Consider the following 22,606-nt stretch of genomic DNA (forward strand, 5'->3'; position numbering starts at 1 on the left):
TCACACAAAGTTGCCACACTGATTCCCAAAAGGGCAGGGGTCGAAAGGGGACCCATTCCTGGTATCTCCAAAGAAAAAGAAAAACAGCCAAACTATGATCTCAAATTACTGCGATGGTTTATGGTGGGTTAAGAATAAAATAATGGAGCAAGTCCATGACAGAACACACCCCAAACACAAATCTGAAACTTTTTAATAGAGCTGCAGTTGCACCTTTCTTTTGTAAAGTCCCCTTGGATTAACATAATTTCTTGTGTGTGGTGTAAAGAAAACTTGCTAATTGAGTGAAACTCCTTATTTTCATAATTAGCAGCTATAGTAGGTTAGATCCAGAAGCCGAAGCATAGTGCATCATGGTGAAGGCATGATGTTAAATTGTAATTTAAATAATACTGTGGGTGAAGAAAGGGGAGCCTGAGTATCATACCTGCCATCATATTTTGTATGTTATATAATCCTCATTGCTGTGCCTAAATTTCCTCATTCTAGCGGTTCTTAACCTTTTCACTTCTGTGGACCTCTTGTGAATCACTTCTGGAGGTGGCTGACCCAGTTTAAGCAATTTCAACAATTTAAACGTCAAAACAAATATACATTAAACAAATACTCATATAATGGAAATATTGTATTGAATTCTAAGAAAAATATGAGAAATCGAAATTTTACTTTTAATTTGAAGGTTGAAGTTTTTCAAAAAGTAATTTTATTTCAAAATGGGGAAGCGATAAGCGAGAGTCTAGCATAGCAATTTGTTTTTTTGCCCCATGATTCATGCTTTTATGCTGTGCTTAATTTGAGCCTGTGTTTACCGGTGGAGGCCACCTGCATTCATTTTTGGGGTTGGCACTCATCTTTCTGTATCAGACATTTACCAAGATCAAGAGAGGGAAAAACACAGAAAACGCAAAGATGGATAAAGACAGAAAAACTGTAAAAAAATAAATAAATAAAGAGAAAGACGGCAGCTGCAAGCATAAACCCAAAGAGGAAGGGGATGTCTAATAGTGGAGTTAAGAGGCATGAGGTGGAATTAAGATTATGGGTCAGGAGTCATTGCTCTTTTTTATCTTTATTCCCATTTCGTAGCCCATAAAGCACTCGGAAGTGGGCATGAGGTGAAACGCATTTGCTATACAGAGAAAATTAATAACTTTTCCTCTTCTTTTTATAGGGCAGACAGATGGATTCAGAATGCAAAGATACACCCAGGTAAATATAATAGCACACATGCATTTATATAGATATACGTTGGATAGATTGTCCTGCAAGTTCATTCTTGTCTCTATCTATTTAATAACCACCGCTCTAAGATCCAGTCTCCTCCAGAAATAATGGAGAGCTGAGACCACATGCCAGTGTCAACAATTAATTCAATAACACACAGTAATTGACAGATAGTTCGCAAAATATTTGTTTGCAAAATGTATTTTTCATGAGGAGCCAATAGACAGATTGGTCAGTCCAACGTTTTAAATCTCAAAGTTTACTATCGTGCAGCCTGGGACACATGGGTATTTTTTGGGGCGATGGGCTTGGTTTGTGTCGTATTCTGCAGTGATTTCCATAGTTTAAAAAAATATTCCACCAGTCTACCGCCTTGAAGTTTGCATGCAGCCAGATGGGTAATTTCAACTTCCTGCAGTTCCTCCTCTCGAGACCTTTCACCACATGAAGAAAAGATAGGAAATGGTGCTTTGCCACAGCAACCTGATGTGAGATATGATCTTATTACACTCTGAAATCCCAGGTTTTCTCTTTATTATGCCACATTTTTCCAGATTATAACACAGGGCAGTTGGCTGTATCTTTGCCCGGTCTGTGCATGGAAAAGGAGGGGAGAAACTGGTAAAAGGATTGTAAATTAGATTGGGATCAAGTAATGGGAAGAGTTTGTGGGTGATAGAGGCAGAGCAGTCTGTACGCAATAAACAGAAGACCTTGGTTTGGCTCCGGATTTTACATTATGTTCAGAGGTGCAGGCAATCTATGAAAAAAGGCTATTTAAGTGTCAATTAAAAGAAATAAATAGAACAGTGTGTTACCAGCAGCTCTCCAGATTGAATGTTAGTTTAAGAGCAGAGGATTAATGGCCTTTGAAGAATATAATTGGTAAGGCAAGCTAATTAATTTCTCTTTTAAAAAAAAAGGCAATTTCTCGACCAACATGGGACACTGAGCAATAAGAACATTTTACTGAATGCCTTTTATAGATGCGGTCTTCTGATTGCCCGTGATTTGTGTCCCGGTGCTCAGATTGAAGATGAAGGTGGCCTTCCCAATGTGCCATCTCTTAACACTTTCAATACCAGACATAAGCCACCGGGGAACTATAAATTAGATTACAGAACAAGAGGGAAACCCTGCAAATAACTGCAAGAGAGAAAAAAGACAAAATGTAATAAATACCCTCTTCAAAGGATGAAAAAGAATGGCCATAAACACAAGACAAAAAACAGGCTAGTAACAGAAAGCAAGAGGAACCACAAAGAAACAGACACAAGAAAAACAGGATAATGGAATGCAGTGGAAATGACCGAGATGGTCTCACAGAACATTACAATGCACATCACTCAGCGCCTGAGTCACAAAGAATGAAGGCTCCACAGTCGTGGGAGAGTCTCCACACAAGGAGGGTTATTTTGATGTCGGTCTGAATTCCATCCGCCCAACACCGACTCGGTCATGGGACCAACCGACACCCAGTCGGCGGTCCCCACCTGGCCTTTTATGATGAGACGCAACACTTTAATCAATGGGAACTTGTGTTACGGCCATAAACCAGCTGTTACACAAGCTCCCATTGAGAAAAGGGAGGTGCAGTTCATCCCTTCACCATTTGGCAGGCACCTCGAGGGCCGAAAGACCCCCCCTTGAGATTACTTGCCTGCTTCCGACAGGTGGACGGGCTCTCCAAGCCAGTCGTAAGCCATCCGGAATGACATACCGGTTTCTTTTCCGACCGCCTCCAACATAATGAAAAGAAAGGAAAGGAAACCGAGCAGCCCATTTCGATGCAGCCCCACCGCAGGTTGGAGCCTTTACGGGCTGTATCGTAAATCGGCCCCTGGGTGCGGAATCTCCACCATGAGAATTCTCATTGCAAATATTCCACCCCGAATGCAGAGACTGCTCATTGCAGAGATTCTGCCCCAAGTGCGGAGACTACCCCATGACTGCGGGGCCTCCACCACAAGTGTGGAGGCACTTTGTGAATCAGGCTCTCAATATTTACTTGCCTTTTCATGAGAGTGTTTCAATGGGTCTTCCTGATCTAACTTTGATGAAGCCTTCCACCATGTTAGCATGGGTTTGCTCATAGACATTGAATGCATATTATGGGTCTAAGCTGCACTGTAGTCCTCCCAACACTCGGATCACTGTTGGCTGATGAGCAGTGTGTTCTGTCCTTTCTGAGACTGTTTGCAAACATAACCAAATCCTCTGGCTCTCTAATGCTCTAGACAGCTTTTCCCAGCCAAGTCTGAGCCGAGTTTCCAGTTTATGCTTGTTCCTAAGCCTTGCTGTTAGCTGTATCCTATGTTATGGGACATTAAAGGCTCTCCCACTGTGGAGCTTTCTCACTTTGGGAGTGTCCTGCAATAAGGTATGGTGGAAGGGCACAGTGTATGGTACTAAGAGCTGTTTGGCTGGCCTTATGGCTGGACTCCTCTACCTCATGCTCCCTGTTGCTGAGGCTCCTCCTGAGATGGAACTCCACAGGGAAAACAGACGTGGCCAGGGTCGGAAATACGCATCCGGGAACCTAAAGTATTGCCGCACCCCCTAACAGAACCCACGCCTAAACCATGGGAAGAAAAACTGCACTAGCCCTTTGATAAACATTTAAAAACTAGAGACTCTCTATATAGCCCTTCTTCTATTCCTCTCTCCTCTTTGTTCACAGCTCCCTTCACAGACAATCATTGAATTCTCTGAATATTGTCTCTCACCTCTTTATTGTAATTATCTCCTGCATCTATTCACCCTCACTCCATTTACACTCTCTTGATTTTATTTGTGATTTTAATACTCTGACTCTCTCAGCAAGTCTTCTCTCTGCATTGACATTCCAACTGCTTTTTCTTCAACTAAATTGCCTTTTTCAGTTTTCTTCTCTTCTGATAGGCTTCATATGATTCCTTAGCTTAGCTACCTAGACCTGTCATCCGAAGTAGAATTAGGAAAAATGATTACCCCTGTAACTTTGCTGGAGATTCCTGATGCAGTCTGGGCGACACATCTCACACTTGTCAGAGCTAGAAAACTTCTAATGTCCCAGAGTCTCTCACAATCCCCACTTTACCTCCTTAATATGAGATCACTTCTGCTGACTAGCTTTACCTGTTATAAAGCCAGACACTCACAAAATCCTCAATTTTATTGCATAAAGTCTCATGTTTCATAGGTTGTGTGTGGCTGTCTAGGAGAAATAAACAAAGCCCAACTGTCACCCATTTTCAGTCATGTGACCCTGAGACAGGCTGCATGCACCAAATGCCTACGGCAATAAAACGCCAACTTTCTAAAAGTGGCATTTTCAGAATTAAAATTTAAAAGCCGACTTCACCATAAGCCATGATTTTAACTTGCATTCCAGAGACACCAAACATTAAGGGGCTACCTGTTCCCATTTGGAAATTATACATATAAAATGTAATAATGTAATTTCAATGCTATCAAGGGGAAAGGTAGACCTGGCAGTAGTGAAAAACAAATGTGTTTTTCACTGCCATAACATGTAAAACCTTAAAGTACATGTCCTACTTTTTGAATACACTACACCCTGCCTTGGGCTATCTAGTGCCTACCCTATGGGTGACTTATGTGTATTAAAAAAGGTTAGGGCCTAGCATCTATAATGGCATGCCGGAGACATGTTTAAGTGCTACTTCAGTGGTTGGCACAATCAGTGCTGCAGGCCCACTAGTAAAATTTAATATACATGCCCTGGGCACAAGTATTGCCACTTTACTAGGGACTTACGAGTAAATTAAAGATGCCAATTGGGTATAAGCCAATGTCATCATGCTTTAGGGAAGGAGCACAGGCACTTTAGCTCTGGTTAGCAGTGGTACTGTGGGCATCATTTTCAAACCAGCAAAAACAAGATCAGCAAAAATAGGAGGTCTGAAGGCAAAAGGTTAGGGTAAAACCACGTCAAGGATGCCAGTGTGTTTCTATCATACCTGCAACTTTTGGGCAGCACACAAAGAAAGCATCATTGATTAAGTTTCTAACCTGTCAGTCTGGAATAGGAGCTTTGCCTAGATTCGATGCTGCTTTGATTGAATGGAAACTTCAACATAATACTATTGACTGACAGTTTTTTTTGTGTGAGGCACTCATTGATCTCTGCAGATCTAAAATGGAAACTCATTTTCTGGTGCTGTAAACTAGTTACATGTATATAACAACAGGAGTATAACCCATATACCACGTTGAGAGGTGGGTAGGTATGTAAGAAAGAGCAACAATTCTCAACAGGTATTATTACGCTAGACAATTAAAATTGTATGTCCAAGACATCAGACCGGAAGGAAAAAGGAAGACTCTTTGAAGAATTTTAAAGAATGTATTTAAGTCAAAACATCATTTAAGCGTCATTCGTGGAAACACGAGAAAGTAATTTTACAGTTGTATCAGCACTGTAGAAATGCATATTTGAAAAAACACAATAACAACCCAAATTGCACTTGGTGCTGGATGTGAAGGTGAAAGTGGCGACACAAGTGACAATTGTGAAAAACAGCGACGGCGGCGCAAGAGAAGTGACAAATAATGTACAGTGAGAACAATTTATATAAAATATACTGTGGTCGAGGAAATAAATTGATTATTATGGTAGTTCAAGACAATCGTTTGAAAGGAGAAAACCACAGGAGAAATGTTGCGCGATTAATGGCGCTGAACGGTCGACGGCGTTTCGATCCTCTAGGTTAGGATCATCTTCAGGACCGGGTTGTTTGATTTACAAACGGTGCTGAGGGGGCGTCGGACAAGGGATCTTCGGGGTTTAGCCAGGTCCCGTCAGGGGTACTCTGGAAATGCGGAATGAATCCGGAGCATATCGGGGGTGCAGCTTGTCTTCGTGTGGCAATTCGAGTACCCCTGACGGGACCTGGCTAAACCCCGAAGATCCCTTGACCGCCCGGCGACGTTCATCCACAGACGCGCCCCGCGTCTCTAGATTAACTTGACGACCACCACCAGCACACAACGCTCTCCTTCTGATGCGGACCCTCCTACGTTATTGTCCGACGCCCCCTCAGCACCGTTTGTAAATCAAACAACCCGGTCCTGAAGATGATCCTAACCTAGAGGATCGAAACGCCGTCGACCGTTCAGCGCCATTAATCGCGCAACATTTCTCCTGTGGTTTTCTCCTTTCAAACGATTGTCTTGAACTACCATAATAATCAATTTATTTCCTCGACCACAGTATATTTTATATAAATTGTTCTCACTGTACATTATTTGTCACTTCTCTTGCGCCGCCGTCGCTGTTTTTCACAATTGTCACTTGTGTCGCCACTTTCACCTTCACATCCAGCACCAAGTGCAATTTGGGTTGTTATTGTGTTTTTTCAAATATGCATTTCTACAGTGCTGATACAACTGTAAAATTACTTTCTCGTGTTTCCACGAATGACGCTTAAATGATGTTTTGACTTAAATACATTCTTTAAAATTCTTCAAAGAGTCTTCCTTTTTCCTTCCGGTCTGATGTCTTGGACATACAATTTTAATTGTCTTGTAAACTAGTTACAAGTACTATCACAAGGTTACAATTTGGCTCCAAACCTCTTGAATCTTTTCCTTGAACATCATGTGTCATCCTCAATCATTCTGTGATTTCTTGCAGTCCTTTTGATGGGCACAGTGACCTCCACAATAGTGGGGGTATTCAATCTATTTCTATATATGGTGAGGCCTAGAATTAGAATTTCAATCTTTAAGTCATTGCATTGATGGGCGTTTAGTTCCATCCATGATTCAATGGCATTGAGACCAGTGGAAGCATGCGCCAATTAATTTCTTCGAGCTCTGACTCAAGAAGTGTTGGTGGAGTGTAAGTGGCTATAGTGGTGCAAATGTTACCTGGGTTGTTGCAAGATGCACAGCTTCTTTTAAAGGTTCAATGTGTTTGTTGTTTGTGAAATGTAAGCGATTAGCCATGTCCTTTTGATTACTACCATCGTCTCTAGCTGTGGGCTCATAGCATTATTTTCTTCATGACTTGATCCCTGCACTTGCCTCTTCATTGCCCTCCCCTGATTTTCTTGACCTTCTGTCTCCTCCTCCCAATTGTGATGACTATGTTGTTTCCTCTTTCGTTACACCTCAAGGTTTTTCACTTCATTTTACTACATTCTTTGCATTTGGATAATATGTTCTTTGGTGATACTTTGATAGCTGTAACTTTGTATTTGCCCATTGTGAAAATGTATTTGGAAAGTGCAACAAATACCCAGAGGTGTCACAGTGCTAATAGACCAGAACACAACACAGCCAGAGAAGGCTACAAGACCTTAAGAGTAAAGAGACATTTCTTTACATGCTTGCAGGACATCAGATAATCATCAGTTCCCAAAATATGAGTGGGCAACTTGTTCCAGAGTTTAGCAACAATATACAAAAATAGATCTGCCGCCCCATCTAACTCTACAAATTTTAGGCACTACCACACCACTGGTATAAGCTGTGTGCAGCAGACCTCTGGGATCATACCGTTGGAGTAGGTTTCTGAAGAACCAAAGACCAACGTTATGTAAGGCCCTCAGATCAATTCACAGGACTTTAAACGTAGCTCATTTCCATACAGGAAGCCAGTGCAAGCTCATCAGACACTGCCAAACTGAATGATGCTTTGGGTTGTCCATGATGAGTCGAACAGCGGCGCTCTGAGTTACCTGTAACTTAGTAAGAGTGACCTGATTGATGGTACGATAGAGCGCGTTGCAGTAGTCCAATCAAGAAGACACCAATGCCAGAACCACTGTTTTGTGTAATTTAGTAGGGATGAAAGGAAACACTTTTTTCAGCGATCTAATGTGAAAGCAATTTGCTTGCTGATCAGATGATAGTTTATCATCAAAGATGACCCCAAGATTTTTAGCAGATTTCATCGTGGTTGTAGGCTGGCCAAAGGTCTCAGGCCACCAGGTAGAAGACAAAATAGATTGCTGTGCACCAAATCCCAACACCTCCATTTTGTCTGCATTAAGCTTTCAACAGTTTTTCTTTTTTCTTCATCCAACAGCTTGTTCCTAGCATGCATCTCTTAAGGCTAGCTGCCATTGAAGACACGCCATAATTGATAGTTGCAATAATCTGGGTGTCGTCAGCATACGACAAAACACAGAAACCAAATGACTTTATCAATTTGACTAGAGAGGAAGTGTACAGATTAAACACAGCTGGACTCAATGAGGAGCCCTGAGCCACTCCAACAAGGAAGACAAAAAGCTTTGGCTGAAAAGTGTCCACATCTCATTGTCTCGAGTCTACCAGCCAGGAAAGACTTCAATAGAATCAGGGCTTCACCCTCAGTGCGCAGCTGAGAAATGTGAGATGCCAAAGGTGTGGGTGAGACTGTGTCGTAAGCTGCGGAAAGATCAAGCATGACCAAAACCTCAGTCTACAAACCGTCCACCACACACCTGATACTGTCTACTGTCGCCACCAAAGTGGATTCAGTGCTGTGCTCACTTCTATCGCCGGCCTGAGACGGAGCCAGGAATTCATGATTATCAATATACTCCATACGTTGCTGGTTAAAATGTTTTTCCAGGATCTTGTCTGGAGTCTGTACCAACGAAATAGGCCGGTAGTTTTTGAATTCTTCAGAATTTAGGTTAGATTTCTTTAGAAGTGGGGTGACCATTGCTTCTTTCCAAGCACTGTGAAAGCACCCTGCGTCTATGACATTGTCTGGGTAAGGTGCTCAGCCACTATATCGGGTGCTAATTAAAGAATTTTGAGGGGACCCGGATCCAGTGGAGATCCTGATTTAATACTTTTTAGAGTAAAACACTCTAATTTAGCCTTAAAAGTGGCATGTTTGTACTCTTGCAACAGAAACCTGTGTTTCCCTTTTCTTCCTGACCAAGTGTCAAGCATCATTTGTGTTCCTGCCTGCAACATTTCTGCCTTACCACTTTACGTTTGTCTGAGAACCAAGGAGCAGAAGGTTTCCTTCTAAAAGACTTGCAGGATTTAACTAAGGCGTATGCATCCCAGGCAGAACTTAACCAGTTAAAAAATTCTGTTGCAGCTGATTCCGCATCTTGAGTGCTATTTGGGTGCTATTATGTGCTGCACTTGATATGGACTTGTTTTAGCGTAGTTTATTCAGAAACCTATACATACATCTCCCCTATAATGTGTATCGTATTCATTCTTTCTTGTCTTGAATTTATGTGTATTGGTAATTATGACTCTATATATGCAAGCATCCTTGTGGACATATCTATATTTTATTTACGTTACTTATCAGAGAGTGGGTTACTTATTTGGAAAGAAATATACCCACCTACTTAATAAACACGCTGGTTATATCTCAACTTTTTTGACAGTGAAATTCTGCTTGTAGCTGTGGCGCACAGGGAGCACAGTTTCCCATAGAATGTTTGATTTAAATTCAAGCACTACCAACAATTTTAAAGACAAGAAAACAACACAATAAAGTACCTATGTAGGAAAATAGAGGAGATTTCAATGAACAAAACAATACCAAAATGATTACAATCAGATAGGGAACTTGTAAGGATGGGCAGGTCTTTATCAAAAGAGTCTAAAGACAATCCAGCCCACTCCCCAGAACACAGCTCTACCTATGTGTGAATGAGAATAAGTAGCAGAGCTAAACTCTGTGGTAGGGAATGGTGCATCTCATCAGCCACACATCTCTCATACTTCAGTGGAATCACAATAGCAGTTTCAATGATGAATGTAAAACATATACTATAGATATAAAAAACAAAGTTTTACTATGTTTCTTAACAATTGAAATGATCGTAGAAAAGAAGGTTTTAGTGATTATGTTTACCGGCTTCATAATGGCTATGCTACAGAGAATACAAGCCACAAACGAAGCAAGTCTGTAACAGCAGTTGTGTTGATAGCAATCCTGAAATTTAGGGATGATGTGGGAGAACGAGCACAAAAACCAATACCAAAACATAATCAAGAGTTAAGTCAGGGTTCTGGAAACCATTCAGCATACAAAACCAAGCGTAATCCAAAGTCAAAATTCAGACACCTGGTAAGCAAACAACACCAAATTTTAATCCAGAGAACAAGTCAGAATACAGGCAAGAAGGTCAGTGTTAGTCCTGGCATCCTCTTTTAAAAAAATTATCTTTTTATTGTAATCAAAAACATATGACAGAGTTGTTCAGCATAATCAAAATCCTGTCATAAAGTGCATGAAATTACAAGTGTCAGGACGTTCAAATTACAATTTGTATCTAGGTCGTATCTTCTTATCTTCCGAGTTCAGTGGCATATATATATATATATATATATGTATATCACTACTTCATTAATCCTCTATTCCCGGTGTAGCTTCAGTAACAGGCAAACAGAGCATACCTCTGCTCTCGTTCCAGTGCCCCCAAATCTTGGTCCATTTGTTCAGACAACCCCTACTTTCATACTCCGTCCTCTCTGTCTGCATGCACCAATCCATATAATTTTTCCATTCATTCAGGGAAGGCCCTGAAGTTAGACCTGGCATCCTTGAAGTGGGTTCTCCCTAATGTTTTGCCTTCAGACCTCCTGTTTTTGTCCACTTCATTTTTGTTGGCCTTAGGACTCTGCACACTTTGCCACTGCTAACCAGTGCTAAAGTACTTGTGCTCTCTCCTTAAAACATGGTAGGATTGGCTTATACCCAATTGTAATATTTAATTTACTTGTAAGTCCCTAGTAAAGTGGCAATATCTGTGCCCAGGGCCTGTAAATTAAATGCTACTAGTGGGTCTGCAGCATTGATTGGACTTTAAACATGTCTCAGGCCTGCCGTTGAAGCCTGTGTGTGCACTTTTAAACTGCCATTTCGACCTGGCAAAGTAAACTTTTTGCCAGCCCCAAACCTTTCTTTTTAATACATATAAGTCACCCCAGGGTAAGCCCTGGACAGCTCAGAGGACAGGGAGGGTGCAATGTATTTAAAAATTAGGACATGTGCTTTTTAGTTTTACATGTCCTGGTGGTGAAAAACTCAAATTACATTTTCACTACTACAAGGCCTACATCTTCCATAGGATAACATTGGAGTTACCTTATTACATTTTATAAGTGCATATTGCAAATGGAAACATGTTGTCAGTTCATGTTTGATGTCTCTGTAATCGTAATGAAAAATCCTAACTTATGGTGCAGTTGTATTTTAAATTACAATTCTGAAAATGTCACTTTTGGAAAGTTAGTATTTTGTTGCCTTCGCCATTTAGTGCCTGCAGCCTATTTCTGGGTCACATGACTGGGTGTAGTTGACAGTTGGGCTTTGTGTATTACTCCTAGACATCCACACACAATGGGGAGCTTAGATGTGGCTGCATAGGCCATCACTGGCAGGATGGGAGGGAGGAGCTACTTGCATAGGCTGTGTCCTGTCTCCACACGAAGGCTGCATATCCCTTGTAGTTAGACCAGGAACAGGGCCAGGAATGCAGGGCACAAGTACACTACAAAGGCATGTCTCTGGAAACATATCCCCACTTTAAAGGCACAGCTGGGTATAAATACTGAACCTCAGACACCAACACATGAGCACACTTCTGGACCTGTGGGTACTCTACCAGGAAGAAGGACTGCAGTGCTGCTGACAGGACTTCCCCTCTGCTGGACTGCCACTATGAAGGAACTGCTGCCCTGCTGTGCTTACTTGCTGCTTGCTGCCTCTTGACTGGGTGAGAAGAAAACTGGACCTGCAACTTCACCCTTGAACCCAGGACACCAGAGTGACTCCAAGTGCTAGTCTTATGACATTGTGACATAAAAATGGATCTATTTGAATCCCCGATTTCAAATAGATCCATTATTCCTGAAAGTACCACCCCCTTAGGGCCCTTTCCTCTTGGTGCTGGCAGGTGAAGTACATTTTGGTGTAAAGAAGCCACTAATCTATAGGCATGGACAAATTTGGAAGGTTGCAAGGATTGTTCTGCTGGTCCAAAATAGTCAACTCTACAATGACTGTTCTAAGGGTCCTGGTATCAGAATGGCCAAGAACGGCCAAATAACACTCCCCCGAAGTTTGGGGTGCAAGATAAAAGACTCTGCATTTGTCTAGAATTGGACTTGGGCAAAAAATGCCTCACCGTCGGTCATTGACAAGTTAGGACAGTATACGCATTTACACGTTAATTCTCTGTTACTACCTAAAGATTCTAGAATAAACCTGGTGCTCAATTCCTTGCATTACCTCCCAGTCAGGAAAAGGAGTATCCTTCAGCTTCCATGCCTTTCTCATAAGGCCCTTGTTAGACCCGGGATCCCCGGTTGGCTGAGGTAGGTACCTTTGGCCATGTAGGGACCCGCGTTCCTACGTCAGGGAAATGAAGACACCGCCTTAGATAGCCCCGCTGACCCCCTCGGTAGCTTGGCACGAACAGCCAGGCTTATCTTCAAGACAAATGTGTAAAGTATTCACAACCACGTTTACAATAATCAAATGATGACACCACAAATAGACTCCATACGAGTTTTATAAAACGAGTATCAAATTCATGTAAAAAGATATACGATAAGACCACACAATATAAAACCAACATATGAGGTTGTGTAATATTTCTCCTGGCCAGTTGTTAGGCCAGCCAGCCCTTGTAAGATCTGGCGATGTCAATGAGCACTTCTTAACATTCTCCTGTACTCCTAATCTCATGTCATACAGTTCGTAATGCTAGAAGCAGGCACTTTTGCATTGTGAAAATACTGTAATGCGTAACGTAGCAATCAGACACTCTGCAATGAAAAGAATGCAATGCGTAACAAAACAATCCGGCACTTTGCAAGGTAAAATAATGCAATTTGTAATACAACCACCAGATATATTGTTCCGCAAAAATAAGGCAATGCGTGTACACTAATCAGGTAATTCGTTATGCAGGAATATTGCAATGTGCAATATGCTAATCAGGTAGTTTGTTATGCAGAAACAAGACAATGCGTCATACGACAATCAAGTAGTTTGTTATGCAGATTAAAATGGCATGTGTCATACACTAATCAGAAAGTTCGTTAGGCAGGAATAATGCAATGCGTAATACTCTAATCAGGAACTCCGTTATGCAGAAATGATGCAATGTATGATATGACAGTCATGTACTCTGTTCTGCAGAAATGGAATACTACGTAATACACTCAGGCCCCGATCACCAGGCCTTAGGCGGTCTCTCCGCCTCCCCTTCCGACTTGCAGTCAGCCTCTCACAGTTGCCACCAACACAGTACGATGTAATCCCAAAGTGCAGCTTTGCACTACGGACCCTGTACTGCCACTCTCTTGGCAATACGGGCCGCGTTACCGGCCGAAGCAGAGGCTCGCGCTGCCGACACGAGAGAGAGACCGAAAGCGTCTCCCTCCGAGCCCACGCCCCGCCCCAGGAGTCGACACATGTTACCTGGGGGGAACTCACTCTTCTCTCTTCATCCAATATCTGGGCCTCCAATGCAGCTTTGTGAAATGGCAATGGCGGCTCGGGCCGGAAACTCAGCTCCTCCGGGACTGACAGTCTGGGCCGCTTCAGTTACGAAGATCTCAGGCTGCCACAAAGCACACACACACAGCGTCACTGAGTCTCCCTTCACTCCGGGTGCACGATCACTGGGCACTCCACACACAGGTCTCAGGCTGCATGAAGATCACGTGCACAGGGTAGCTGAGACTCACTTTACTCCGGTGCACACAATAACAAGGCAAATCCTCACGAAGGTCTCCCGGTGCACAACGCACCCACACACAGCGGCGATGAGACTCACTTGGATTCCGGTGCACGCGATAAAAAGGCAAATCCTCACGAAGGTCTCACAGTGCACAACACACACGCACACAGCGTCGATGAGACTCAAGTGGTTTCCGGTGCACACGATAACAAGGCAAATCCTCACAATGGTCTCACACTGCACAACGCACTCGCACACAGCGTCGATGAGACTCACTTGGATTCCGGTGCACACGATCACTGGACAATCCTCACAAAGGGGTTCAAGCTGCACAAAGCACACATACACCGCGTCGCTGATCCTTGCATGGACTCCATGTGCCCATGATCACAGGCCGATCCTCCTGAAGGTCTCAGGCTGCACAGAGCACACGCAGATAGCGTCTCTGAGACTCATATGGAATTCAGACACCTACGATCACAGGGCAGTTCTTACGAGGGTCTCAGGCTGCAACAGGCACGCTCACACAGCGCAGCTGAGACTCTACTGGAAACTTTTGTGTTCCTGTGTTTCCGAACAGGGAGCCAGCTCAACTCAGGCCCTTGGGGATATGTTACTTCAGGACACAGCACACAGCAAAGTCCTTCAAGCAGGGGGACACAGCACACAGCAAAGTCCCTTTAGCCTTTCCTTGGTTGAAACAGCAAACTGCAGGCCAGCCCCAGATCACACAGCAAGGGTCAGTCCTATCCTTGAGTCTCTTCAGTTGTTTCTTCTTTGTCAAAGGTCCTCTTGACCACGAAGTAGCTCCAGTCTTGTTCACACTTGATTTAGCCATTCTCCAAAGTTCAGGGGCTTCACCTCTCATAGTTATACTCCTCAATGGCTATGAAGTCTTTGTGCTTCAGGGGGCACCGACCCCTGTTCAAACCAGTTCTGGGTGCCTCCCTGCCAGTGACACCGTTCTTCCTTTGATTAGTGGGGGTCTGGATTCTCAATCACTCAGCAGGATATAAGCCAATTTTTTTATAGCAGCAACCCAGTCCTCTTCAACTCTAGGGGCTTCTTCTCACCCTACACTCCAGATGCAGATCAGCCTGTCGCTGTCTCACCTCCTTCCCAGGGTCAAGATATTCTCCAGATCCTATCGCTTTCAAATTCAGACAGTCAATCCACAGCCAGGCAGAGACACACAGAAATGTCAGAGTACAAAAACACAGCCACTTCTAAAAGAGTGGCTTCTGAACACACAATGCAAAAACCACCTACATAAAAAGATGTGTTATTACATTGTGAGTTCAGGGATACTAAACTTCACCTTTCCATCTTAAGCCTTTGGGAAGATAGGCTGGAAAACATATTACACATCCTTCCCATTCTGTCCTATGGACAAGATGGCCTTTCAAAAGTGAAAAACGAAATGGAGATTATTTCACTGTCAGGACATGACACACACCATAGTACATGTCCTACCTTTCACATGCACTACACCCTGTCCAGGGGGTACCCTAGACCTACCATAGGGGTGTCTGATGTGCATAGAAAGGGAAGGGTAAGGTCTGACAAGTGAGTGCACTTGACAGAACAACATGGCAGTTCAGCAAACTGCGCGCAGGCCCTGAAATGGCAGGCCTGAGTTCCCTTTTTAAGACTACTTGTGTGAGTGGCACAATTAGTGCTGCTGGACCACTAGTAGCATTTGCATTAACAGCCCTGGCACACATAGTGCACTGTACTAGGGACTTTACTAATAAGGCATACATACCAATCATGGACAACCAATTACCATTATACTTTATACAAGGAGCACTTGCACTTTGAAACTGATCAGCAGTGGCAAAGTGTCCAAAGCATCTAAGTTGGCAAAACAAAATCTATCACAGCATCAACAATAGAGGAGGTAGAGGCAAAAAGTGGGGTAATCATGCCAAAAGATGCCAGGTCTAACAGCCCTATCTGGAACGGGCCCTTTATTTCTCTGGTCTTGTATTAGTTTTTCCCTTTCAGCCAGGGCTTTGAGGTCCGCTGATACTGTTCCTTCTCCTTTGTCGCTCCTTACTATTGGAATAGGCTGCCTACTCACATTAGTTTTGGTAGCGCTCCTTTACTTTTTAAAAAGCTTATCAAAACATGGCTCTTTAGTCTTCTGCGTGAGTGTCAGAAAGAGCTCTGCCTCCTCTCTTAAGCTGTTTGCGACAGGATACTCCATATGGAGTGAGCTGTCTTTTTCTACTATATTAAATATCTGTAACATAAAATAACAAGCATGAAACTCTGATAGTCTGGGAAAGCATTATGTCACCCATTAACAATGTAGTTGCGGTTTCTTCTTATTCCTTGAAATATCTTCCCTCTAGGCTTCATTCATCATTGCTTTGCTTTTTGTTCCCTTGGTGAACAGTCATCTCCTCTCCTCTCTTCTCCAAGGGCAGTTCAGCTTCCTTTTCTTACAAGTCCAGGTTTAGCACCAGCATTTCTTTTAGATTCTGTTGATTGAGGCTGGCCTTTGACAGAGAAAGCAGAAAAGAAAGTCATGTCCCTGGTAAAGCTTTGATGGTAAAGGAAGAGTCTTCCTAAAACCCATTCCCACAAAAATAGTAGCCTCCAAGTGTTGCCCAGAGGTCTGACATATTCAAAATATTAAATACTTAATGAGGCAGGTTGGAATGCATATACCAGGCTTTTCCACCATTCTCAGGATTTTTTAGGCTGGTAGGCAGACATTTGGTACAGATGGGGTTTCAGATTCAAACTGGTTTACCAGAAAAGGAAATGAAGAAGAAAATGATGTGCAATTTAATGACAGGAATCCAGGACAAAGGCATTCACATCCACAGATAGTTAATGGCAACCTGTAGTAAAAAGTATACTTCTTGCAGGGCCACACAATGTCCTATCCAATCACAACTCTTACTGAACAGTTCCCACACTCACCAAAGATACATGCGACACAGCACACTGCAAACAAATGAAAAGAATGAACTCAGTGCTGGTGGATTGCACACATTTTCTAGGAGTACAGGTAAAATGGAGAGCCACCGGACCGCCAGTTGCCCCACAGTCTGTTATGTGGGCGTAAAACCCACCACTATATATACAGATACACAAGGCTCCAAAGTTGAATGTCTAAACAGACTATGGAGCACCTCCAATCAATTCACAATTCTTGAATCTAGTGTGGAAAAAACATAGGCTAGGCCAGGAAATGTTTGAACATGGTGTGATGGCAGAGTTTTCTAAGCCATTCTAGGACTTCTGTCCCAAAAGATGCTACCTATTATAGGCCAATAGGTAGCAACAAACATGTGGCAACGACTTTCTAGACGATTAAATATTGACTACACTGTTTTTGCAGAGAGCTTAGTTTGTGTGGTGACATTAGGATAGAGCAATTTTTAGGGGCGATTACTTGTCACTGGGGTTTGAAACTGAGAACAGCACAAGAGAATCCAGTGTTTTAACTATGTAATACCAAGGCAATTGTGAACAATAGATTTTGTATTTTACCTTACTTTATGTTACTTTTTTATATGGTGTATTTTTCCACAATTGCTGGGTCTCTTGATGCTGAAGCAGTATTGGTTGGTGTTAATACAACAAAGGGATGCAAAAGAATGCTTAATACAACGCTTTCTATGCCCGTATGTATGTGTGTATAGGCATTTGTAGTGCGCAAAACGAGCTATTAAACAATGAAAAGAAGGAAAGGGAACAAAGTATGAGCAAGTAAAGTAAAAGGGCACTAAGCATATATATATATATTATATATTTTCACATCTTTATTGCATCTATGTAAGAATTGTCTTCCTCTCCTGTGGTTTCAGCCCACACATTTGCCCAATATCTTTCATTGAACTAAATTAAAACATCAATACTCGAGTTCAGTGCTATAAGAGTCAGACTGACGTCATCATCATGTGTCCATCTTTAATTTTTGGAGGATTTTTTGACTGGAGTCACCCTCCACTGTGAATTGTTCCAAATGGTTATATATACCTAGAACTGAGTTGCGGGTTGAGCACACATGGAGAAAGTTAGGGCAATAGACTTGTCTTTTGACTTGATATCGCACCGGCCCCAGCCATATCGCGAGATGATACACGCGTCCCACAATTTGCTAATGTAAGGGTGCCTAAGGGAGTTACTCCAAGTAATGGTTCCTCTTGTACCTACTCATGCCATTATACCATTTCAATGTCTATTTTTTGACCTGTGTTTCCTAACTTTTGATCATGATGTGTGTTTTTAACCATAGGAATATTTTGAATACTTTAACAACGAAGGAACCCAAAGACATCGTTCTGGTGATTGGTACTGGCGTGAGCACAGTTCTTGCACCATCCAGTGATGCACTTCGGTCTTGCCGACACTATCTCGCGGCTGTCATCGATGCTGCGGAACAACATCAGGTGCTGCACCCTACCGATGTCTGCAAATTTCGTGCGAACCTGACGAGCGAGAGTGATCTGCTCTCCGTTGCACACGATCTCCTGCGAGAAATGTTGCCGGTGAGTCCCCGTGTTGGCAGATCAGCGAACTCTAAGTGGCTGCTGCCTTGCTCACTCAAAATGTAGTTGCCCTAAACTTGAGGATATTTTTATTTTGTGACTCATTGTTTGACATTTTTGTTTTTCACATTTAACATTTCCAGCAGGGATCAAGAGAGACATCCATTAAAGACAATTTAAATGGCAATAGGACAATATTTCACCCCAAAATAGCTCATGTACAGACTGAATCAGAGCAACTTATGTAAAACAAACTCCCCTCGAAGTCATCACTGATAAATTCATGTGTTAGAGCAGGAGAGAAGTGGAAAACAAGGTTTGCCATCAGTAGGAATTGCTCCCATGGTAATTCTCATACTCGACTACTGGGAGTATGCAACAGGGATGACTCAATCACGCAGCACATTTTGTGAAAGTATTACTGAATTATTTTGAGTTATTTTTTTACACATACTAATACTTTCTGACCAGTGGTTCTGTCACACCAGTAACAATTTAACACTCAAATACAGCAATAGGAAATTAAAAAGTGACCAGCTACACGTTACTGCGTTTTTAGGTCTTGCCTACAGAGCACGTGCGCTGTGCTGTAAGACTTATTGAATACAATTCAGTGTGCTTACAACCCGTCTACAGCATACCATTAGTTGTTTTCGTTGTCACTCCTATTTGCAATCTTTCGATTGTTTAGCTCCCATGGACTTCCATTCCTGTTTTTTGTTAACTTCTACCTGGAGCATGGACCAAGTACATGTGTTCTTCCTCTTCTTTGTCCACCGATTACTTATCATTGGTTGGTTGCGATGTCATGTTATTTCTTTGGTTCCCATTGGGCAGCGTCTCCTGCTTTCATGTCCTCCTGTGTTTAGCTGATCCGTAGAGCATGGACCAACTACACCTTTCTTTCCATGGCCAGTATCACTCCACAGGCCGCACTCTTCTAGGGGTACTTTGTGTTTATTTTTTTTGTTGCACTCCATAAAAGAGGGCCTGTGCTTGCAGTCTGCCACACCCCCACTGTGTGGGTTACTCTCTCCAGTCCCTGTCAGGTTGCTGCCCTGCCTCCCGTATCCTTATTTTTTATGTTTGCCATGTATTGCCTAGTTTTCAGTCCAAGAATGACCAATGGGAGAGGGTCAGCTATGGCCGCACAGCTTAGTAGGAGTCCTGGAGACCGCCCAGCCGAGTTTCACAGACACCATACTCAAAGATGTGGTTAAGTGTTACAAAAAGAGGACAATCCCATCCGCACATCTTTTTCCTCTACTGATACTTATTTTAAGGGCTGTCTCGAGTAGTTTGTTCTCCAGAGAAGCCCCTTGGAAGGCTAGATGCCATGATTCCTCGTCCCATTCCTTATAAAATGAGGATATGCCCAAACTCTTGCCTTTTTATCATTTCAAGATAAGAATAAAACAACACACTAGAAGTGTAAACACCCAACTATTATGTAAAAGAAACACCACACAAAACCAGCAATGGAAGAATGATTAAAAACTAAATTCAAACAACATCTGTCTAAAATTACAAAGAAGAGCGGGATACGGCTGTACAAAGCACTCCTGAGCCAAAATTTAACTCAATACATTGTGCCATATTGAGCCTGTAATGGGAAACAAAAGTGGACGGCGAAGTCTATGTAGCAGCAGTACAGATATCCACTATTGAGACCCCGCCTAGTCGGTCCAAAAGGGAGCAATGCTTGTAGTTGAGTGAGCCAGCACTTTCTCAGGGAATTTCTTGCTCTTATGCTTGTAGGGCAACGAAATAACTTCTTTGATCCACCTGGCCAAGCTTAATTTTGAATGTTTACCACCTGTGTTTGCATTGCCACAATTGATAAGCACATACTCCAGTTCCCTAACTGCAGAAGATCTCCTTAGATAAATAGATACAGCTCTTATCACTTCTAAAGAAGACATAGAAGAGTTAGGGGAAGAAGAGTTCACAAAGGAAGGGAGTACAATTTCTTCATCCCCATGGAGTTTTCAAGCACTGACCTGTTATCCCACGGCGACACAATGTAGACCCAGACTGCTGGTTCCCAACTCCACCTGGACATCCAAGCTCTACCCACGGTTCTATGTGTCTAGCACAGGGATGTATCGTAGGAAAGGGAATTGGATAAGAGAGAGGGAGAGGTTTGATGGTTCTCCCACAAGCCGTCTGATGGTGGACATTGGAGTGATGTTTTGGAGTGGACAGCTCCTGTAAACAAGCATTTGCAATGCAATCGATCTCGCCTTTGGGACCTTATATGTATTTAGCTATGCAGCACATTAGCCTGGGTGCTGAAACATCTACCGTTTTTTAGCATAGAGGGAAAGAGAGCACCAAACTGTATGACAGGCCAGGTATGGGAACACATGGAGAGAAATATTGCCCTTCAGCGGGAAATGGTATAGTCCAAAGCTCTGCTTTTTATTTAAAATCAGGACCTTCGGTGGTCATATCACTGAAAATACAAGATTTGAAAAAAATATTATTTTCTAAGGGCGCTCATGGAAGACAATTTCTATGGACTGGAATCTAGAGAATGCTAAAGTGAGTCTGGTATTCTACTGACCTCTCCTGGTTGTTTTCTATCAAGAAAGTTAAATCGAGGCAGATGCCAAAAAAAAAAGAAAGTCCCTCAGCAGAAAGCAATTCTGGTATTTTACTGACCTCTATTGGTCGTTTTCTATCAAGACAGTTAAATAGAGGCAGTTAAACAAGCAGAGAGCAATTCTGGTATTTTACTGACCTCTACTGGTAGTTTTCTATCAAGACAGTTAAATAAAATCAGTTGAACAGGAAAAAAAGTCCCTTAGTGGAAGCAGACAAGTTGTCCCTTCAAGTACGGCACTGCGGGAAGTTTGGACAAGCCAAAGGCACGAAATCCAAAAGCGTGTAGTCCCAATACCGGCTGGGGAAAGTATGAGAAGGTCTGCCAAGATACAATCATCATAGGAGCTAAAGAAAGGTCTACTGCATTCAAGGGTCTCCAAACAGCAAACGGTGCGTTCGAGAATGGGCGTGTGTAATAAAGCCACTGTTTCCAGCTACGCCTTCTAAGACTTCACAAGATGTCCAGGTCTAGTCCTGTAAACAAGCACAGGTATAGTCAAAACCCTGCACTAGCAAACAAGCATTGGAAAAAAACAAGACATGGTACCCCATGACGGCCCATGGAGACCATTTGCCTCACAACAGGCATTCTGATTCCCGGTCAGTGGAGTCATAAGTTACACACACTCCTGTGTGTCTTAGGTACAAGGTACAAGGGGTCAAGAACAAGGGGTGACGCATTAGCTGGCCTGCAGGCTCGACAGGAATGAAGAATTACCCTAAAGGAGGACATTGGAGGCCAGGGTCAATACCACTCAATCTTAAAACATCTTCAAATATGGATGCCTGCACTGCAGGGAGTCTTATTCCCCTAGAAATCTAGCAGAAGTTATAGCAATCAAGAAAAACACTTTAAAAGTAAGGAATTTGTCAGAAGTCTCTTCCAAAGGCAAGACCCTGCATATATGACAAAACCAAAGGAAGGAGTAAACAATATCTTAGTTTTAGACCGTAATAATAGAAACCATCTAAAAAGCCCGGAAACGAAGTCCTCCACAGAAAAAAGACTATCCCAAGGGGATCTAAAAGCTTTAACCACTGACCACTGGAGTTTCAAGGTGGCAACAGACAAGCTCTTGTCAAGCCCTTTCAGGTGGAATTCCATTATCGTTTCTGGGCCATATTCCAAAGGAGATAATGATTTCAAACCACACCACTTACGAAAGGAAGCCCATCAGTGATTATAAGACTTCCTGGTCAAGTCTCTCCTAGAAGCTTGTATAGAAAGAGACAGGTAAAGAAAGACTCCACCTCATAAGACCGTCCCTTTCAATCTCCAAGCAGATAGACAAAGATGTTCCAGGGAGGCTAGAGATAGAACTGGAGAGATCAGAGGAGGGGGACAAGGGAAGCATTCACTGTCTACTGCCATGGATCGAAGAAGTGTAAACCAAGTTTTCCTCGGCTAAACTGGGACAACAAAGATGACATTCAACCCCTCCCTCTGAATCCTTAACAGAAGCCTTTAAAACAGGGGAACAGAGGGAAGGCATACAGAAGAGAAGTTGGCCAATGTTGCAGCAATGCATCCACTCCTAGTGCCTGACTGTTGCTGTAACTAAAAAAGAGCATCAGGACTTGAGCATTCAAGTGATCTGTGAA

At 42.7% G+C, this 22,606-nt stretch overlaps 1 protein-coding gene across 1 annotated transcript in view; it reads left to right on the plus strand.

Moving 5' to 3' along the window:
- Positions 1–22,606, plus strand: part of LOC146854195 (protein FAM118A-like) — a 413,277-nt gene that overhangs the window by 99,516 nt on the left and 291,155 nt on the right. Inside the window, exons 2-3 of the mRNA XM_085651031.1 lie at positions 1,172–1,209; positions 18,145–18,397. Of these exons, the coding sequence (XP_085507157.1) occupies positions 1,181–1,209; positions 18,145–18,397 (282 nt within the window). The 5' untranslated portion in view covers positions 1,172–1,180. The remainder of the gene's footprint in view (positions 1–1,171; positions 1,210–18,144; positions 18,398–22,606) is intronic.

The sequence above is a fragment of the Triturus cristatus genome, chromosome 4_1 (assembly GCF_964204655.1).
Source record: "Triturus cristatus chromosome 4_1, aTriCri1.1, whole genome shotgun sequence".
NCBI lineage: Eukaryota > Metazoa > Chordata > Amphibia > Caudata > Salamandridae > Triturus > Triturus cristatus.